The 14,178-nt window shown below is 40.2% G+C and overlaps 1 protein-coding gene across 5 annotated transcripts in view; it reads left to right on the plus strand.

Moving 5' to 3' along the window:
- The window catches only part of LOC108716472 (transport and Golgi organization protein 1 homolog), a 55,881-nt gene that overhangs the window by 40,486 nt on the left and 1,217 nt on the right, over positions 1–14,178 (plus strand). For 2 of the 5 annotated variants that reach the window (XM_018262630.2, XM_041562556.1), the window contains 11 exons: positions 1,042–1,180; positions 3,264–3,365; positions 3,544–3,604; positions 4,283–4,318; positions 4,849–4,916; positions 5,003–5,100; positions 6,982–7,119; positions 7,645–7,713; positions 9,474–9,541; positions 9,713–9,784; positions 12,871–13,027. In XM_018262630.2, the coding sequence (XP_018118119.1) occupies positions 1,042–1,180; positions 3,264–3,365; positions 3,544–3,604; positions 4,283–4,318; positions 4,849–4,916; positions 5,003–5,100; positions 6,982–7,119; positions 7,645–7,713; positions 9,474–9,541; positions 9,713–9,784; positions 12,871–13,027 (1,008 nt within the window). The remainder of the gene's footprint in view (positions 1–1,041; positions 1,181–3,263; positions 3,366–3,543; positions 3,605–4,282; positions 4,319–4,848; positions 4,917–5,002; positions 5,101–6,981; positions 7,120–7,644; positions 7,714–9,473; positions 9,542–9,712; positions 9,785–12,870; positions 13,028–14,178) is intronic. The other 3 variants (XM_018262631.2, XM_018262633.2, XM_018262632.2) reach the window with 3 other exon arrangements.

Below are 14,178 nucleotides of genomic sequence, written 5' to 3' on the forward strand. Positions count from 1 at the left end.
CTATGTGTACTGTATATTGTGAGTGGGTCCCTAAGCTCAGTAAGTGACAGCAGCACAGAGCATGTGCAGTGAATCAGCAGAAAAGAAGATGGGGAGCTACTGGGGCATCTTTGGAGACACTGATTTACTGGTAATGGGTTGTGGTTGCCTTGGGCTGGTACAGAAGCACAAAACATAATATACAACGTTTCTAGCTACTTCTTTAGTTAGGCTTTAGTTCTCCTTTAAGCAGGCCATTACAACATTTATTTAAGCTGCCAACCTGATTCCTTGATGAGCGACATGACATCTTCTTGTAAATGCAGTCGTCTACCAATGACTTTTTTATCAGCCAAGTGTGGCCCAGAACGTCGGTGTTTTTTTTAACCTTAGCATATGAGCTGATCCTTTTGTGTGTGCCCAACTTTGCCCTTGGCTGGTGACCCTTGTGCCATTTACCAGCATTAAAAATAATTATAGTCAATTAGTAGTGATGGGCGAATTTGCGTCGTTTAGCTTCGCCGAAAAATTTGCGAATTTCGCGAAACAGCGAAAAATTCGCGAAACGGCGCATTTTTGCAGGCGTTTTGCGAATATATTCGCTGGCGGCGAAACGCGCAAATTCGCCGTGAATTCGCGCCTGGCGAATAAATTCGCCCATCACTATCAATTAGTTGTATTATGATGTAGAAGGGAATAAACTTAGAGACATGTTCCATGCAGAGCCTCTGACTGGCTAAGCTTATGATTGCATTCCCCCATGAGTGTCTGATACAGAGACTTTGCAATCTATAGCAATTGATTGACACCCTAAGTGAAAAGCACCTAACAAAATAATTCCTCCACATGACAAAATTCAAGATGCAAGGGGTGCTACGCTATTATGAAAAAGTCTAGTTGTATCTGTTACAGATGACATCAGATGTTTCATGTTTTGGCAGTCTACATAAGCAGTGATGGGGCCAACACACTTTGGCTGGTTGTTATTTTGATTTTCTTACTTTATAGGTGAAAACCCATCAAAGCTGCAGTTGTAAATGTATATGTGTCTCTCTTATCTAGAACAAATTAAGCAACTTCAGCACGACAGCAGTGCTATGCAGTCAGACAAGAATCACCTGGACAACGAATACAAAACTCTGCGCCAGAAGGTTGAAATCCTTACTGAACTGTACCAGCAGAAGGAGATGGCCCTGCAAAAGTACGTAAGGAGATGGGGGCACAGCATATTTAGTTTGATACGTTTTACATATGGTACTATGGAAAACAATTCACCCATGGAACCACTTGGGATCCCAGCAGAGTCTGAGAGTCTGGAATGGGGGAACATAGAAACATAAAAGTGAGAGCTGCTGTCTTGCAGGCAGTTTGAAATAAAATGATAGAATATGCAAATCCTTCTTCAGAGCATGATATAAAAAAAAAACAAAAAAACCTGGGTTGGTGAATTAGAGATACAGTCATATGAAAAAATTTGGAAACCCCTCTCAGCCTGCATAATAATTTACTCCACTTTCAACAAAAAAGATAACAGTGGTAGGTCTTACATTTCCCAGGAACAACCGAGTACTGGGGAGTTTTCTGAACAAAGATTTTTTAGTGAAGCAGTATTCAGTTGTATGAAATTAAATCAAATGTGAAAAACTGGCTGTGCAAAAATTTGTAATTTTGCTAATTTGAATGCATGTAACTGCTCAATACGGATTACTGGCAACACCAAATTGGTTGGATTAGCTTCTTAAGCCTTGAATTTCATAGGCAGGTGTGTCCAATCATGAGAAAAGGTATTTAATGTGACCAATTGCAAGTTGTGCTTCTGTTTGACTCTCCTCTGAAGAGTGACAGCATGGGATCCTCGAAGCAACTCTCAAAAGATCTGAAAACAAAGATTGTTCAGTATCATGGTTTAGGGGAAGGCTACAAAAAGCTATCTCAGAGGTTTAAACTGTCAGTTTCAAGGAATGGAATCAGGAAATGGAAGGCCACAGGCACAGTTGCTGTAAAACCCAGGTCTGGCAGGCCAATCAAAATACAGGAGCGGCTTATGCAGAGGATTGTGAGAATGGTTACAGACAACCCAAATATCACCTCCAAAGACCTGCAAGAACATCTTGCTGCAGATGGTGTATCTGTACATCGTTCTACATTTCAGCTCAATTTGCACAAAGAACATCTGTATGGCAGGGGGATGAGAAAGAAGCCCTCACACAAACACAAATAGAGTGGTTTGTTGTACGCAAAAGCTCATTTAGACAAGCCACAGTCATTTTGGACAAAGTGCTTTGCACTGATGAGACAAAAATTTAGTTATTTGGTCATAACAAAAAGCGCTTTGCATGGCGGAAGAAGAACACCGCATTCCAAGAAAAACACCTGCTACCTACTGTCACATTTGGTGGAGGTTCCATCATGCTGTGCGGCTGTGGGGCTAGTTCAGGGACTACTGGGGCACTTTGACTACTGGGGCACTTTTAAAGTTGAGGGTCGGATGAATTTAACCCAATATCAACAAATTCTTCAGGATAATGTTCAAGCATCAGTCACAAAGTTGAAGTTACGCTGCAGGGGTTGGAGATTCCAACAAGACAATGACCCTAAACACACTTGGAAATCTACAAAGTCATTTATGCAGAGGGAGAAGTACAATATTCTGGAATGGCCGTCACTGTCCCCCGACTTAAATATCATGGAAAATCTATGGGATGATTTGAAGCAGACTGTCCATGCTCGGCAGCCATCAAATTTAACTGAACTGGAGAGATTATATATGGACGAATGGTCAAAAATACCAACATCCAGAATCCAGACACTCATCAAAGGCTATAGGATGTGTCTAGAGGCTTTTACATTTGTAAAAGTCTCAGCTAAGTATTCATGTAATATCTCTGTTGGGGTGCCCAAATGCACCTGTCTAATTTTTATTATGATGCATATTGCATATTTTCTGTTAATCCAAAAAACGTTATGCCACTGCTGAAATACTACTGTTTCCATAAGGCATGTTATATATTAAAAGGAAGTTGTTACTTTGAAAGTTCAGCCAATGATAAACAAAACTCCAAAGAATTAAGAGGGGTTCCCAAACTTTTTCATATGACTGTACACGGGTCAACAGCAGGATAAGACAGTATAATTTGACTGTTGAGTGAGTCCATTCTTTCCCTAAATTAACCAAAATCTAACCTTAACTCATATCTACTACACCAGCATTTTGGGTACCTCTGTGTTTTCACTGTACATATCTAATTATTTAAATAGGAGACTAAGATTGTTTTTTGTTCTAGGAAACTTACACAGGAGGAATATGAGCGCCAAGATAAAGAGCAAAAGCTGAATTTGGCTGATGAAAAGGCCGTTGAGGCCGTAGGAGAAGTCAAAATCTACAAGTAAGTATTTTTTTGCTTGTGTTTTGAAACTGTGAAGGAGTAAAATTGTCACTTGAACTGATAATCAAGTATACAAATAATTACTGATGTAAATGGAGTTCCGATAAGGAAAGTGAAATTTGGGATTACGTAGGGCCTGCGTCATTTTACAATTGGCCAATTTTATTTGATTTTGTAGGCAACGAATTCAGGAAATGGAAGAGGAACTGCAGAAAACTGAAAGGGCCTTTAAAAATCAGGTAATGGGCAGTTTGTCTTACATACAGTGTTTCCTTTTTAGCTCTCCAATGGAGGTTTACCTTTCCTTCTCTTTGTTGCTTTGGTGGAATTACAACCAGTTAAACGCCTTTAAATTATTCTAAAATTCTCGTCATCTGGTTGCATGTTATTTAAGTACAGTATTTAAGGGCAGAGACACACGCTCAGATTCGGGGAGATTTAGTCGCCCGGCGATTAATCGCCTCTTCTTCGGCAACTGACTTCCTGCCGGCTAGAATATAAGGCAACCTCGGCCAACTTCGGAAAACAAAGCACACCAATTGCCATCCCGCGGGAAATTTACATTGTAGTCTGCGAAGAAGTAGAGGAGATTTGTTGCTGGGCGACTAATCTCCCCGAAGAACAAACGATATAACCAGAAATACTTCAGTCCTGTGTTTTGACACTTTAGAACTATGTAGAAGTAGCAGGTTTTACCACGAATCTACATAATGCCTAAATAAATCTGAAGGAAAACTTTCCCTTTAACCTTTAGGACCATCGATTGTGCCATGACAGGCCTGCCTGGCCCTTATAATTACACACATTTCATTTAAGCCTGAGGCATCATTAGGAAGGTTTCTGTATTCCATATTCCAGAGAAAATAAATGAACATTTACTGTTTTGCTTAATTCTTCTTTTTGTTTTGTTTTTTTAGATTGCAGGCCATGAAAAGAAAGCACATGAAAACTGGGTGAGTGTATTACTTATCTCCACCTTAAATATAGTTCAGTAAAAAAAGTTATAGAGTATTTATTTAACCATTTATGTGTTTTCACTGACATTTGATTAGTAATAGCATTTGTAGATCTGTCTCCTCTAGATTAGAACTATCCTACTGCCAGTCCAGAGCATTAGAATGTTTATCAGTGTTTATATCATGTTGCTAAAAAAAGAGCATTATAATAGAACTGCCACAACTTCCTGTCATCAAATCACATCATTTAATCAATTATATTCTAAAAAAGTGGACTTTTTTGGATGTAGCGGGTCTGAGTATTGATTTCAGACACAGCTATGAAATGTCATTTTTTGTCATTAGCCTTTAAGGAACTTTTTCTCACAGTTGTTCCAGCGAGCCTTCCTGCTCATCCCAGAGTAATTACTGTCAACGATCAAATGTTTTTTATTTGAGTGCAGTTTGATCTATTGCAAATGGTTATGATGAGTAATTGCTATTGCATATGACTATTTTATTCCCTTCAATTGCTGCCTATGTTTCAGCTCACTGCTCGGTCAGCGGAGAGAACCTTGGCAGAAGAGAAACGAGAGTGTGCAAACCTCAGGCAGAAGTAAGAGAACACACTAACACGTAAGGTTATGCTCTATCCGACACGTGAACAGTGTACATCAATTTTTTATAATTCATTTTTTTCAGATTAATTGAAGCCAACCAAAGAATTACAGCGCTCCAGAGACCTGCCATTGTGAAACCAACACCAGGAAGGCCAGAGCATCAGCAACCAGTAAAGAGAGGTAATAAGCATAAAACATAGGATTACAAATGTATAAATAATCATAACATGGTTATCCAAAACACTGAATACATTCACCCCAAAATTTCAGCCAAATTCTTTTTTGGGCTAGGGCCACCTATTCACCAGTTTCCAGCTTGCCTTACTCTCTTTGTGTGATGTGTGTGTGTGATTGACCCATAGCCAATTCTTGTCAGTGTAACGTATTAATGTGGAACTGTACTCAGGGTCGGAACTAGGGGTAGGCAGAATAGGAACGTGCCTAGGGCACAAAGCTGGGGGGGCACCAGGCAAGTACCTTCTCTGCCTTCTACCTAGGGTTGCCACCTGGCCGGTATTTTACCGGCCTGGCCGGTAAAAATGATGGTTGATACCAATGTTATTAATAGGAAAATGCTAAATATATAGGAAGGCCGGGTTTTTTTTCAGGAAAGGTGGCAACCCCTACTCCGACCCCCTAGTCCAGTCTGCCTGTGCTTATCTGGAAATGTAGTATCTGTGACATTCCTCCCTGCTCCTTAAAGCGGACCTGTCATCCGAAAAAATTATTCCAAATCCTATTTTATCACATTGGTCAAGCAAAATAAACTTTAACTACACTATATAAATTATTCGAATATTGTTTCCTTCAGTCTGGGAATTCATAATTATAACAAGCAGGCAGGAGCCATTTTGTGGACACTGTTATTAAGACAAGCCTTGTATCATCTCAGAATCTTGTTTGTGCACCAGAATGGGGGACCTGATGTCCATCCCCATGCCCTGGTTACACAATTAAATGGTGAAGAGAGAGGGGCACTGTGGGAAGTGCAGTGATATCTAGGAAGTGCTGAATGGAAAGTGAAAGTAATTGCATGCCTAAGGCATAGAGGAGGAGTAGGCAATATTTGATTGACAGCTGAGATTTTTAAATGAGTTTACAACAGCTACAGTATGCATGCCTAAATAAAAAAAACAAATTTTGTGTTAAATTTGAAAAGGACTTTTATTATACAGATTTTTATTTATGGGTGACAGGTCCACTTGTCCACAAAAAATTAAGTGTATAATGTAATGAAAATATCATGTAGTGTTGCCCTGCACTGGTAAAACTGGTGTGTTTGCATCAGAAACACTACTATAGTTCATATAAACAAGCTGCTGTGTAGCCATGGCAGAAATTGAAAAAAAAGCTTTAGGGCACAGGTTAAATAGTGGATAACAGATAACACCATTATGTGGTACAGAGCTTATCTGCTGTGTAACCTGAGCCTTTTCTCATTTGAATGGCTGCCCCCCGTTGTTACACAGCAGCTTATTTATATAAACTATAGTAGTACTTATCTGTTATCTACTGTGTATCCTGTGCTTGAATGGCTGCCCCCGTTGTTACACAGCAGCTTGTTTATATAAACTATAGTAGTACTTATGTTATCTACTGTGTATGCTGTGCTTGAATGGCTGCCCCCATGGCTACACATCAGCTTGTTTATATAAACTATAGTAGTACTTATCTGTTATCTACTGTGTATCCTGTGCTTGAATGGCTGCCCCCATGGCTACACATCAGCTTGTTTATATAAACTATAGTAGTACTTATCTGTTATCTACTGTGTATCCTGTGCTTGAATGGCTGCCCCCATGGCTACACATCAGCTTGTTTATATAAACTATAGTCGTACTTATCTGTTATCTACTGTGTATCCTGTGCTTGAATGGCTGCCCCCATGGCTATACAGCAGCGTGTTTATATGAACTATAGTAGTGTTTTTGAAGCAAACACATCAGTTTTACCAATGCAGGGCAACACTGCATTTTATTTTTATTACTTTAAATCACTTTTTTTTTAAAAGATAATTGAATGCCCGCTATATTGATTGATTTTCATTTTCTATTAATTAAGGTAATCTGAGCAGAGATGGCTCGTTTGGACCTTCCCCTGTAAGTGGGGGAAATCCTTCACCTCCTCTAACGATGGATGTATCCGGAAGGTCATCATCTGCCAATCTCAGTAGATCTGAAGGTCCTAAAGGTGACTTTGGTAAATAACATTCTGTTGCACACAGCAGATTTTCACTCCAGTCAATGTTGTTGCAGAAAGGGCCTGAGGTCATCACTGCAGAACATTGTCTCAAGAATGTCAGGCCTGCATGGTATTGACTGCAATTTGCAACCTTTCTTTTATCCTGCTAGTCCGGGGCACAAATCTGCTGCAATGCAAACTTAGTGCTGAGTGGGGCTCATTTATCAACATTGATTAGCTTTTTAAAGCCAGCTGCAAGAAGAACAATGAATGCAGCAATCTGATTGGTTGCCATGGGTTACTGCCCATGGGCAAATTTGCCCAGTGTTGATAAATTACCCCCAGTGTTTCCCACATGTATGAATGTATCAGCTAACTCACTTGTGTGGCTTCTCAGATTGGCTGCAGCTGGTTGCATTTATGGCAGCATACTAGCAGTCAATGAGCACTAGATAAATCACTACAATATTTTCAAAATGTGTTACATTATGCAGCATAAAACTAAATACTCCATGGTAATAATTATCTTTATCTGACATAAAGGTGCCATGGACATTCCACCTGGACCAAGGCGTTCCCAAGCTGATATGTCAGGAAGAATCTCTGCTCCAGGTGGGTGGCTCTCTGATAACTGCAGACAGGTTTATTCTGGCCCAGTTGAATGTTTCAAAGTTCAGATAAAGAGGAACATGGGGGATTATATTCGGTCCAGGCTGTATTAGGAAAGTAGGTTTAGGCTTCACACATCATAGAGAATATGTAACTAATGTTATTTATATGCTGTAAGACACAGAAAGGATTTTTGTTTTCTGCTAGAGGTCAGTAATCCTTCTCTTTATCGGCACACTATAGGATGTCACTTACATTGTTCTGTCTTCCGAAAATCTGTACGGTTCACTGTCTTGCAGAATATCTGTACGGTTCACTGTCTTGAAATCATTTCTATATAATACACAAAAGCCATGAGTATCTTGTAAATTATATCCTTATAATCGGTGAGTTCTGATGTCATCAGTTATAAACGGTGAGTAGTGATGTCATTTCTGTCACATGACTCACTGAAACTTGTGTATTATAATAAATAAAGTACCCCCAGTTGCAAAATATGAGGATATTAGAAGTTACCTTGGAGTTCCATGACCTGTATAAAAACACTCAGCCTTCGGCCTCGTACTTTTATATGGTCATGAAACTCCTCTGTAACTTATAATATCCTTATATTTTACAAGAGGGGGTACTTTATTCACTATATAATACACAAGAGCCATGAATGTCTTGTAAATTGTATCCTTATAAACGGTGCTTAGTGATGTCATCGGATATAATCGAAGCTTAGTGATGTCATTTCTGTCACATGACTCACTGAAACTTGTGTATTATAATAAATAAAGTACCCCCTGTTGCAAAATATGAGGATATTAGAAGTCACCTCGGAGTTCCATGACCTGTATAAAAGCACTCAGCCTTCGGCCTCGTACTTTTATATGGTCATGAAACTCCTCGGTAACTTATAATATCCTTATATTTTACAAGAAAGGGATACTTTGTTCATTATATATTGGTTGAATCCAGTGAATGTTGTCCAAAGTGAAACAGTGAACAGGCTGAGGCTTCAGCCAACTGCTCCCTTGGGGTCATTGTTCTTTATAACAGTACTTAGGCTTTGGTCTTGCACTGTTGCAAATTTTGATTGTGACATCAAGAGGCACATTTATCAAAGGTCGAATTTCGAATTCATGTGAGTATTTAAAAACTCAAATTTGAAATTCGGCCAATCTAAATTTATTAAAAAAATCTAATTTTTCAAACTCAGATGAATTAAAGAAAACTCGAATCGAATTCTAAACTAATTTTATTCGAATTTAAAAAAACTCGAATTGTCAGGAAGGCTGCAAACAACTCCAAATTGATCCCAGGACATCTCCCATTGACTTAAATAGCAATTTTGGAGTTTTTAGGTGGTGAATAGTCGAATTTGAGTTTTAAAGGGCCAGAGTATGATAAATAGCGATGCACCGAAATCCAGGATTCGGCCTTTTTCAGCAGGATTCGGATTCAGCTGAATCCTTCTACCAGGCCGAACCGAATCCAAAAGGATGGGGAGGGAAATTGCGTGACTTTTTGTCACAAACAATGAAGTAAAAAATGTTTTCCCCTTCCCACCCTTTGGATTCAGTTCGTTATTATTTTCAATTCAACCCTTGATAAATCTGCCCCCAAGTGTCCGGATGCAGCAAAACTTACAGCCAAAAAAGACAGTGTTGCCATGGTATCTGTGATTTAAATGGGAAACCAAATGCAGTAAAATGGAACAGAACATGTTTTTTTTACAGTCTATTTGTATTTGACCCACATTTTATTCTGTGTTTCAGTGGAACTTGGCCATTCAGCTTCCATGGGCCCAAGAACATCCTCTCCCTCGATGACTGTGGACGGCATGGTATGTTCCAAATAAAAAGAGGCCCCTTTGCTTTACTATAGGACTGCCCTTGATATTAAAGGGGCCCTGTATTTAAAAGAAGTTCATTCTACCCCATTTTTACTTATCATTTACATGTGGCATTTTATGTACATGACTTTCTTATTGAATTTTTTCTTGTAAAAACAAAAGCCAAATCCGCCTCCTGAGCCTGAGGCCCCAAGTGTGGCTCCTAGCTTTCCCCCACCCCATGAAGTGGAGGCAGTAAGTATGCGGCAGCAATGGATTGAGCTGGGTGTCATGTAACGCTTCAGGTGCAAAGAGTGAGCTGCTAACTGACTTGCATGCGCTTCCCCATAATATGTCTCTGTCTCTACTCATCACATTGGGCTGAGGATTCTGGGTTAATATATTGATAAGGTGTTGAGTGCAAAGGACCTCGTGTATTTGTAAAATGCAAAACTGAAGTTGTATCCAGTATATCAAATACTCTATTAACAATTGACAAATTCACACTTGTTTTCTCATGTTTAAAGAGGTGGTTCACCTTTAAGTTAATTTTAAGTATGTAATAGAATGGCCAATTCTACGCAACTTTTAGTTTTTACTTTTTTATAGTTTTTTTTTTAATTATTTGCCTTCTTCTTCCAACTCTTTCCAGTTTTTCAGATGGGGTTCGCTTAGGGTTACCACTTTTATGTCTGGCTGAGACCGGGCGGGGGGGCGGGTCCGTGACGTCTGGGCGAACCCGTGCCGTCAGTGGGCGGCGCTATGACGTGGCGATTGGCCGATCACCGTGTCAATCAAGGGAATCCCGCCCAGTTTTCTTTATTTGGAAAACCGGGCAGGAAGTATAGACCCAGGCAGCCCCTCAAAATACCGGGGCTGTCCGGGTCAAAACCGGACAGGTGGCAACCCTAGGTTCGCTGACCCCATCTAAAAAAAAAAACCCAAATGCTCTGTAAGGCTACAAATTGTATTCTTTTCACTACTTTTATTACTCATCTTTCTATTCAGGCCTCTCCTGTTTATATTCCAGTCTCTTATTGAAATCAGTGCATGGTTGCTAGGGTAATCTGGACCCTAGCAACCAGATGGCTGAAACTGCAAACTGGAGAGCTGCTCAATAAAAAGCTAAATAGCTCAAAACCACAAATAATAAAACATGAAAACCAATTGCAAATTGTGTAAATCATACTAAAAGTTAATTTAAAGGCGGACAAATCCTGTAAAGGAGAAGGAAAGCTACGGAGACATTTTATTGCCAATAGATTAGCTGCAAAAGTGCAAGATAGAATGTTGAATTTATTCTGTAGAATGTTACCATAAAGCTCTAGAAGCTTGTTTAGGATAGCAGCTGCCATATTGGCTTGGTGTGACATCACTTCCAGCCCGAGTCTCTCTCTGCTCACTCAAAGTTCTAGGCTAGGGAGGGAAAGAGGAGCAAACTGAGCATGCTCAAGCCCAAGCCCTGGAGGTTTAGGCTGAAAACAGGAAGTCTGATACAGAAGCCCATGAGTACACAATAGAAGGAAAGAAATGTGGTGTTTCTTTTGACAGAGGACTCAGAGCAGCATTACTTTGAGGGGTTACTGGTGTATTTATATAGAACTTTCTGATAAAGCTTACTTAGTTTTAAACTTTCCTTCTCCTTTAGGAACACTAAACCGAAGGTTACATTCACAATTGTTTGTGTCTAATTAAGCCTGGGAGAGGCTAATTGCAGCATTCTTCATTAGACTTAGGGGCACAAATTTGCCAGATGTTCCAGTCTTGAAAGCAATTGAATAAGCCTCCTAACATATCAACTACTACAAGTGCGACCAGTGCAAATGGTGAATCCAACAGGACGTCACCTGATCAGAATATGAAACGCAAGAGTTTTTATTGACTGGTATTTCATAAGGTGCTGACAGCATGGGGGGGGGTGCTTGGTGTGTGTCTCTGGGTTGCTGGGTAGTAATTTCTTAAATGAAACCTATAACTGCAACACACAGTATTCCTTTAGGAAATGTACAGACCTACAGGTAAGTGAGAGTAACTGGGTCGTGCAAGTGCCGGGGAAACATTTGTCTTTTGTCCTCCAACAAGCAAAGAAATGATCAGAGCAAAGCAAATTCCTTCCCCAACCAGTAAAAAGCTGCAGGAGAAATTTCAAACCTGTTGTATCTATGACCACCTGATCTACATCATGGCTTTAGTTTTCCTTTAAATATGTTGGTTTGGGGATATCTGTTAACTAAGCAGCATGGATTTAGTTTGTGAATTTCTTGGATATGCACATATTCCACATTTCGATTACATTCCAAGTAAAAATGATTCCTTGCACGAGCAAGTTCCTTTAATCGATTGGACCAATCAGCCGTTTGCTTTCGGTGCAGTAGAACAGCAAAAGCGAATATCTGATTGGTTGCTGGGTTATTGGGTAGTCCAATGTACAGTACAGCTAGTGCGACACATTTTGGAAGGATTCTCCCCCTATTTTCGTCTGTTTACAGATTTAAAGGTTGAACAGAGACCAAGAAAAGCACATTAGGAAGAAATATTGTAAATAAACAAATATATGTAAATCTACACATATGATTCATTAAAGGTAAATATAGTATGCAAAGACTTTAGGTCAAATCCTTAGTATCCACTAGGGGATTTCTTTAATGCACAAATACAGATATTAGATCTGTTATCCGGAAAGCTCCGAATAACGGAAAGGCCGTCTCCCATAGACTCCATTTTATCCAAATAATCCAAATGTTTTTAAATGATTTCCTTTTTCTGTGTAATAATAAAACAGTAGCTTGTACTTGATTCCCACTAAGATATAATGAATCCTTATTGGAAGCAAAAACCAGCCTATTGGGTTTATGTAATGTTTAAATGATTTTCTAGTAGATCTAAGGTTTGAAGATCCAAATTATGGAAAGATCCGTTATCAGGAATACCCCAGGTCCCAGACATGGAAGGGTTAATTCCACCATCCGGGAAGAAATTACATTAGTGGTTTTGAGAATGAATCAAACAGGTTCACTGGGGCTGCTTTACGCAGTCTCTAGATACTGGAGCTCCGTAACGCTGAGAATATTCTAGTCATTACTAAGTAGTGATGGGCGAATTTATTCGCCAGGCGCGAATTCGCAGCGAATTTTCTCGATTCGCCGCCAGCGAATAAATTCAAATCAAAAAATTTTTTTTTCGAAAAAACAGGCGCCATTTCGCGAATTTTTCGCCGTTTCGTGAATTTCGAGCGTAATTCATGAATTTTTAGGCGAAGTGAAACGGCGCAAATTCGCCCATCACTATTACTAAGCTGCAATGGCAGTTTCTTTCACATGAATGCTCTTTGTTATGAACAGGTCCTCCCTGGAGCTAAAGGTCCACCATCATTTCCTGGAACACCAGTTATGAATTCTCCTGCACCCGCCGGTGTGATGTCACAGCCACCTGTACGGATGATTGGTCCACTTCCTCCAAGAGGACCCTTTGGACCCAGACCTCTGCTTCCTCCACAAAGTAGGAACATAATACTACACGGGTTCTAGAGAATATTCTGTGGGGTGATATAATAAACAGCTGCAAAGTCCAGCTTAGTTCTAGTAACCCATAGCAACCAATCAACTAGAAGCCTTTCCTAGGTTCAGTCATGGTTGGCTCTAGGTTACTAGACCTGGGTCATACTATGGTTTTTGTGGAGCTTTAATTTCAGATGGAGAGAGAGTAACTCGCTTTCCATATTTGCGGTTGTCCAAGTGACATTTAGTTTCCTCCTTTTTGGCTTCTCGGTTCCGCTCAGTGCCAGAGCCAATATTCCCCCAGTCTCACGTCAAGGGAGATTCTGATACATTGGTTTAAGGCCTTTAGCCCAACTGCCACGCTGCTCTCTAAATGCCTGGCATTACAGGAATCATATTGGGAATGTTGTATTCAGAATTCCTTAGTGGTTCCACCAGAATATTTCCTGTTCTTTTAAATGGAAAGTGACAACACACGGGGGAAATTGGTTGTGCCTCTCCCTAAAACCAGGGAGGATTTCCATTAAACAGTCATGGGGGGCTCCATATGCTAGAGGGGGGGGGCTCCATATGCTAGAGTCCTGCGCAGAACCAATTTCTAAGACCCAGACCCGAACCGCAACCCTCATATTTACCCACTTTGATCCGCTACCCAACCTGGACCCGCAACTGCCTTATTCGCAACCCGACCTGCAACCCGCTGACCACCATCAAACAGGAAGTGATGTTGCTGCAAACTGGAAGTGATGTCATCAAAAATGGGCAGGGCAGAAACAAGTTTTTTAAAACTTTAAAAGGAGTAAAATATAGACAATATTACATAAGATAAGAAAGAGACCTGCAACCCGACCCACAGAGCCGCGTCCCGCAGGTTACCCATACCTAAAAATCCTCCCCTCATTCCGCCGTGTGCCCGTTTTTTTTTTTTTGGGTAACCTGCGGGTACCCGACCTGCTGCAGGACTCTACCATATGCCAATCTATTCACCCCTTTAGCTCAAAGCCTTGTCTCTTTCATGGCATTCAGCCCCCTGACAAAAGTCTTGTTTGCCCCCACCCCTGTTTTGGTAGCCCTGATATTACTAAAATAGAAGTGTTAAACCCAATGTACTTGGTGCTGCTTACCCATGACACTATTTGAATGAAAAAGATT

The sequence above is a fragment of the Xenopus laevis genome, chromosome 5L, assembly GCF_017654675.1.
Source record: "Xenopus laevis strain J_2021 chromosome 5L, Xenopus_laevis_v10.1, whole genome shotgun sequence".
Taxonomy (NCBI): Eukaryota; Metazoa; Chordata; class Amphibia; order Anura; family Pipidae; genus Xenopus; species Xenopus laevis.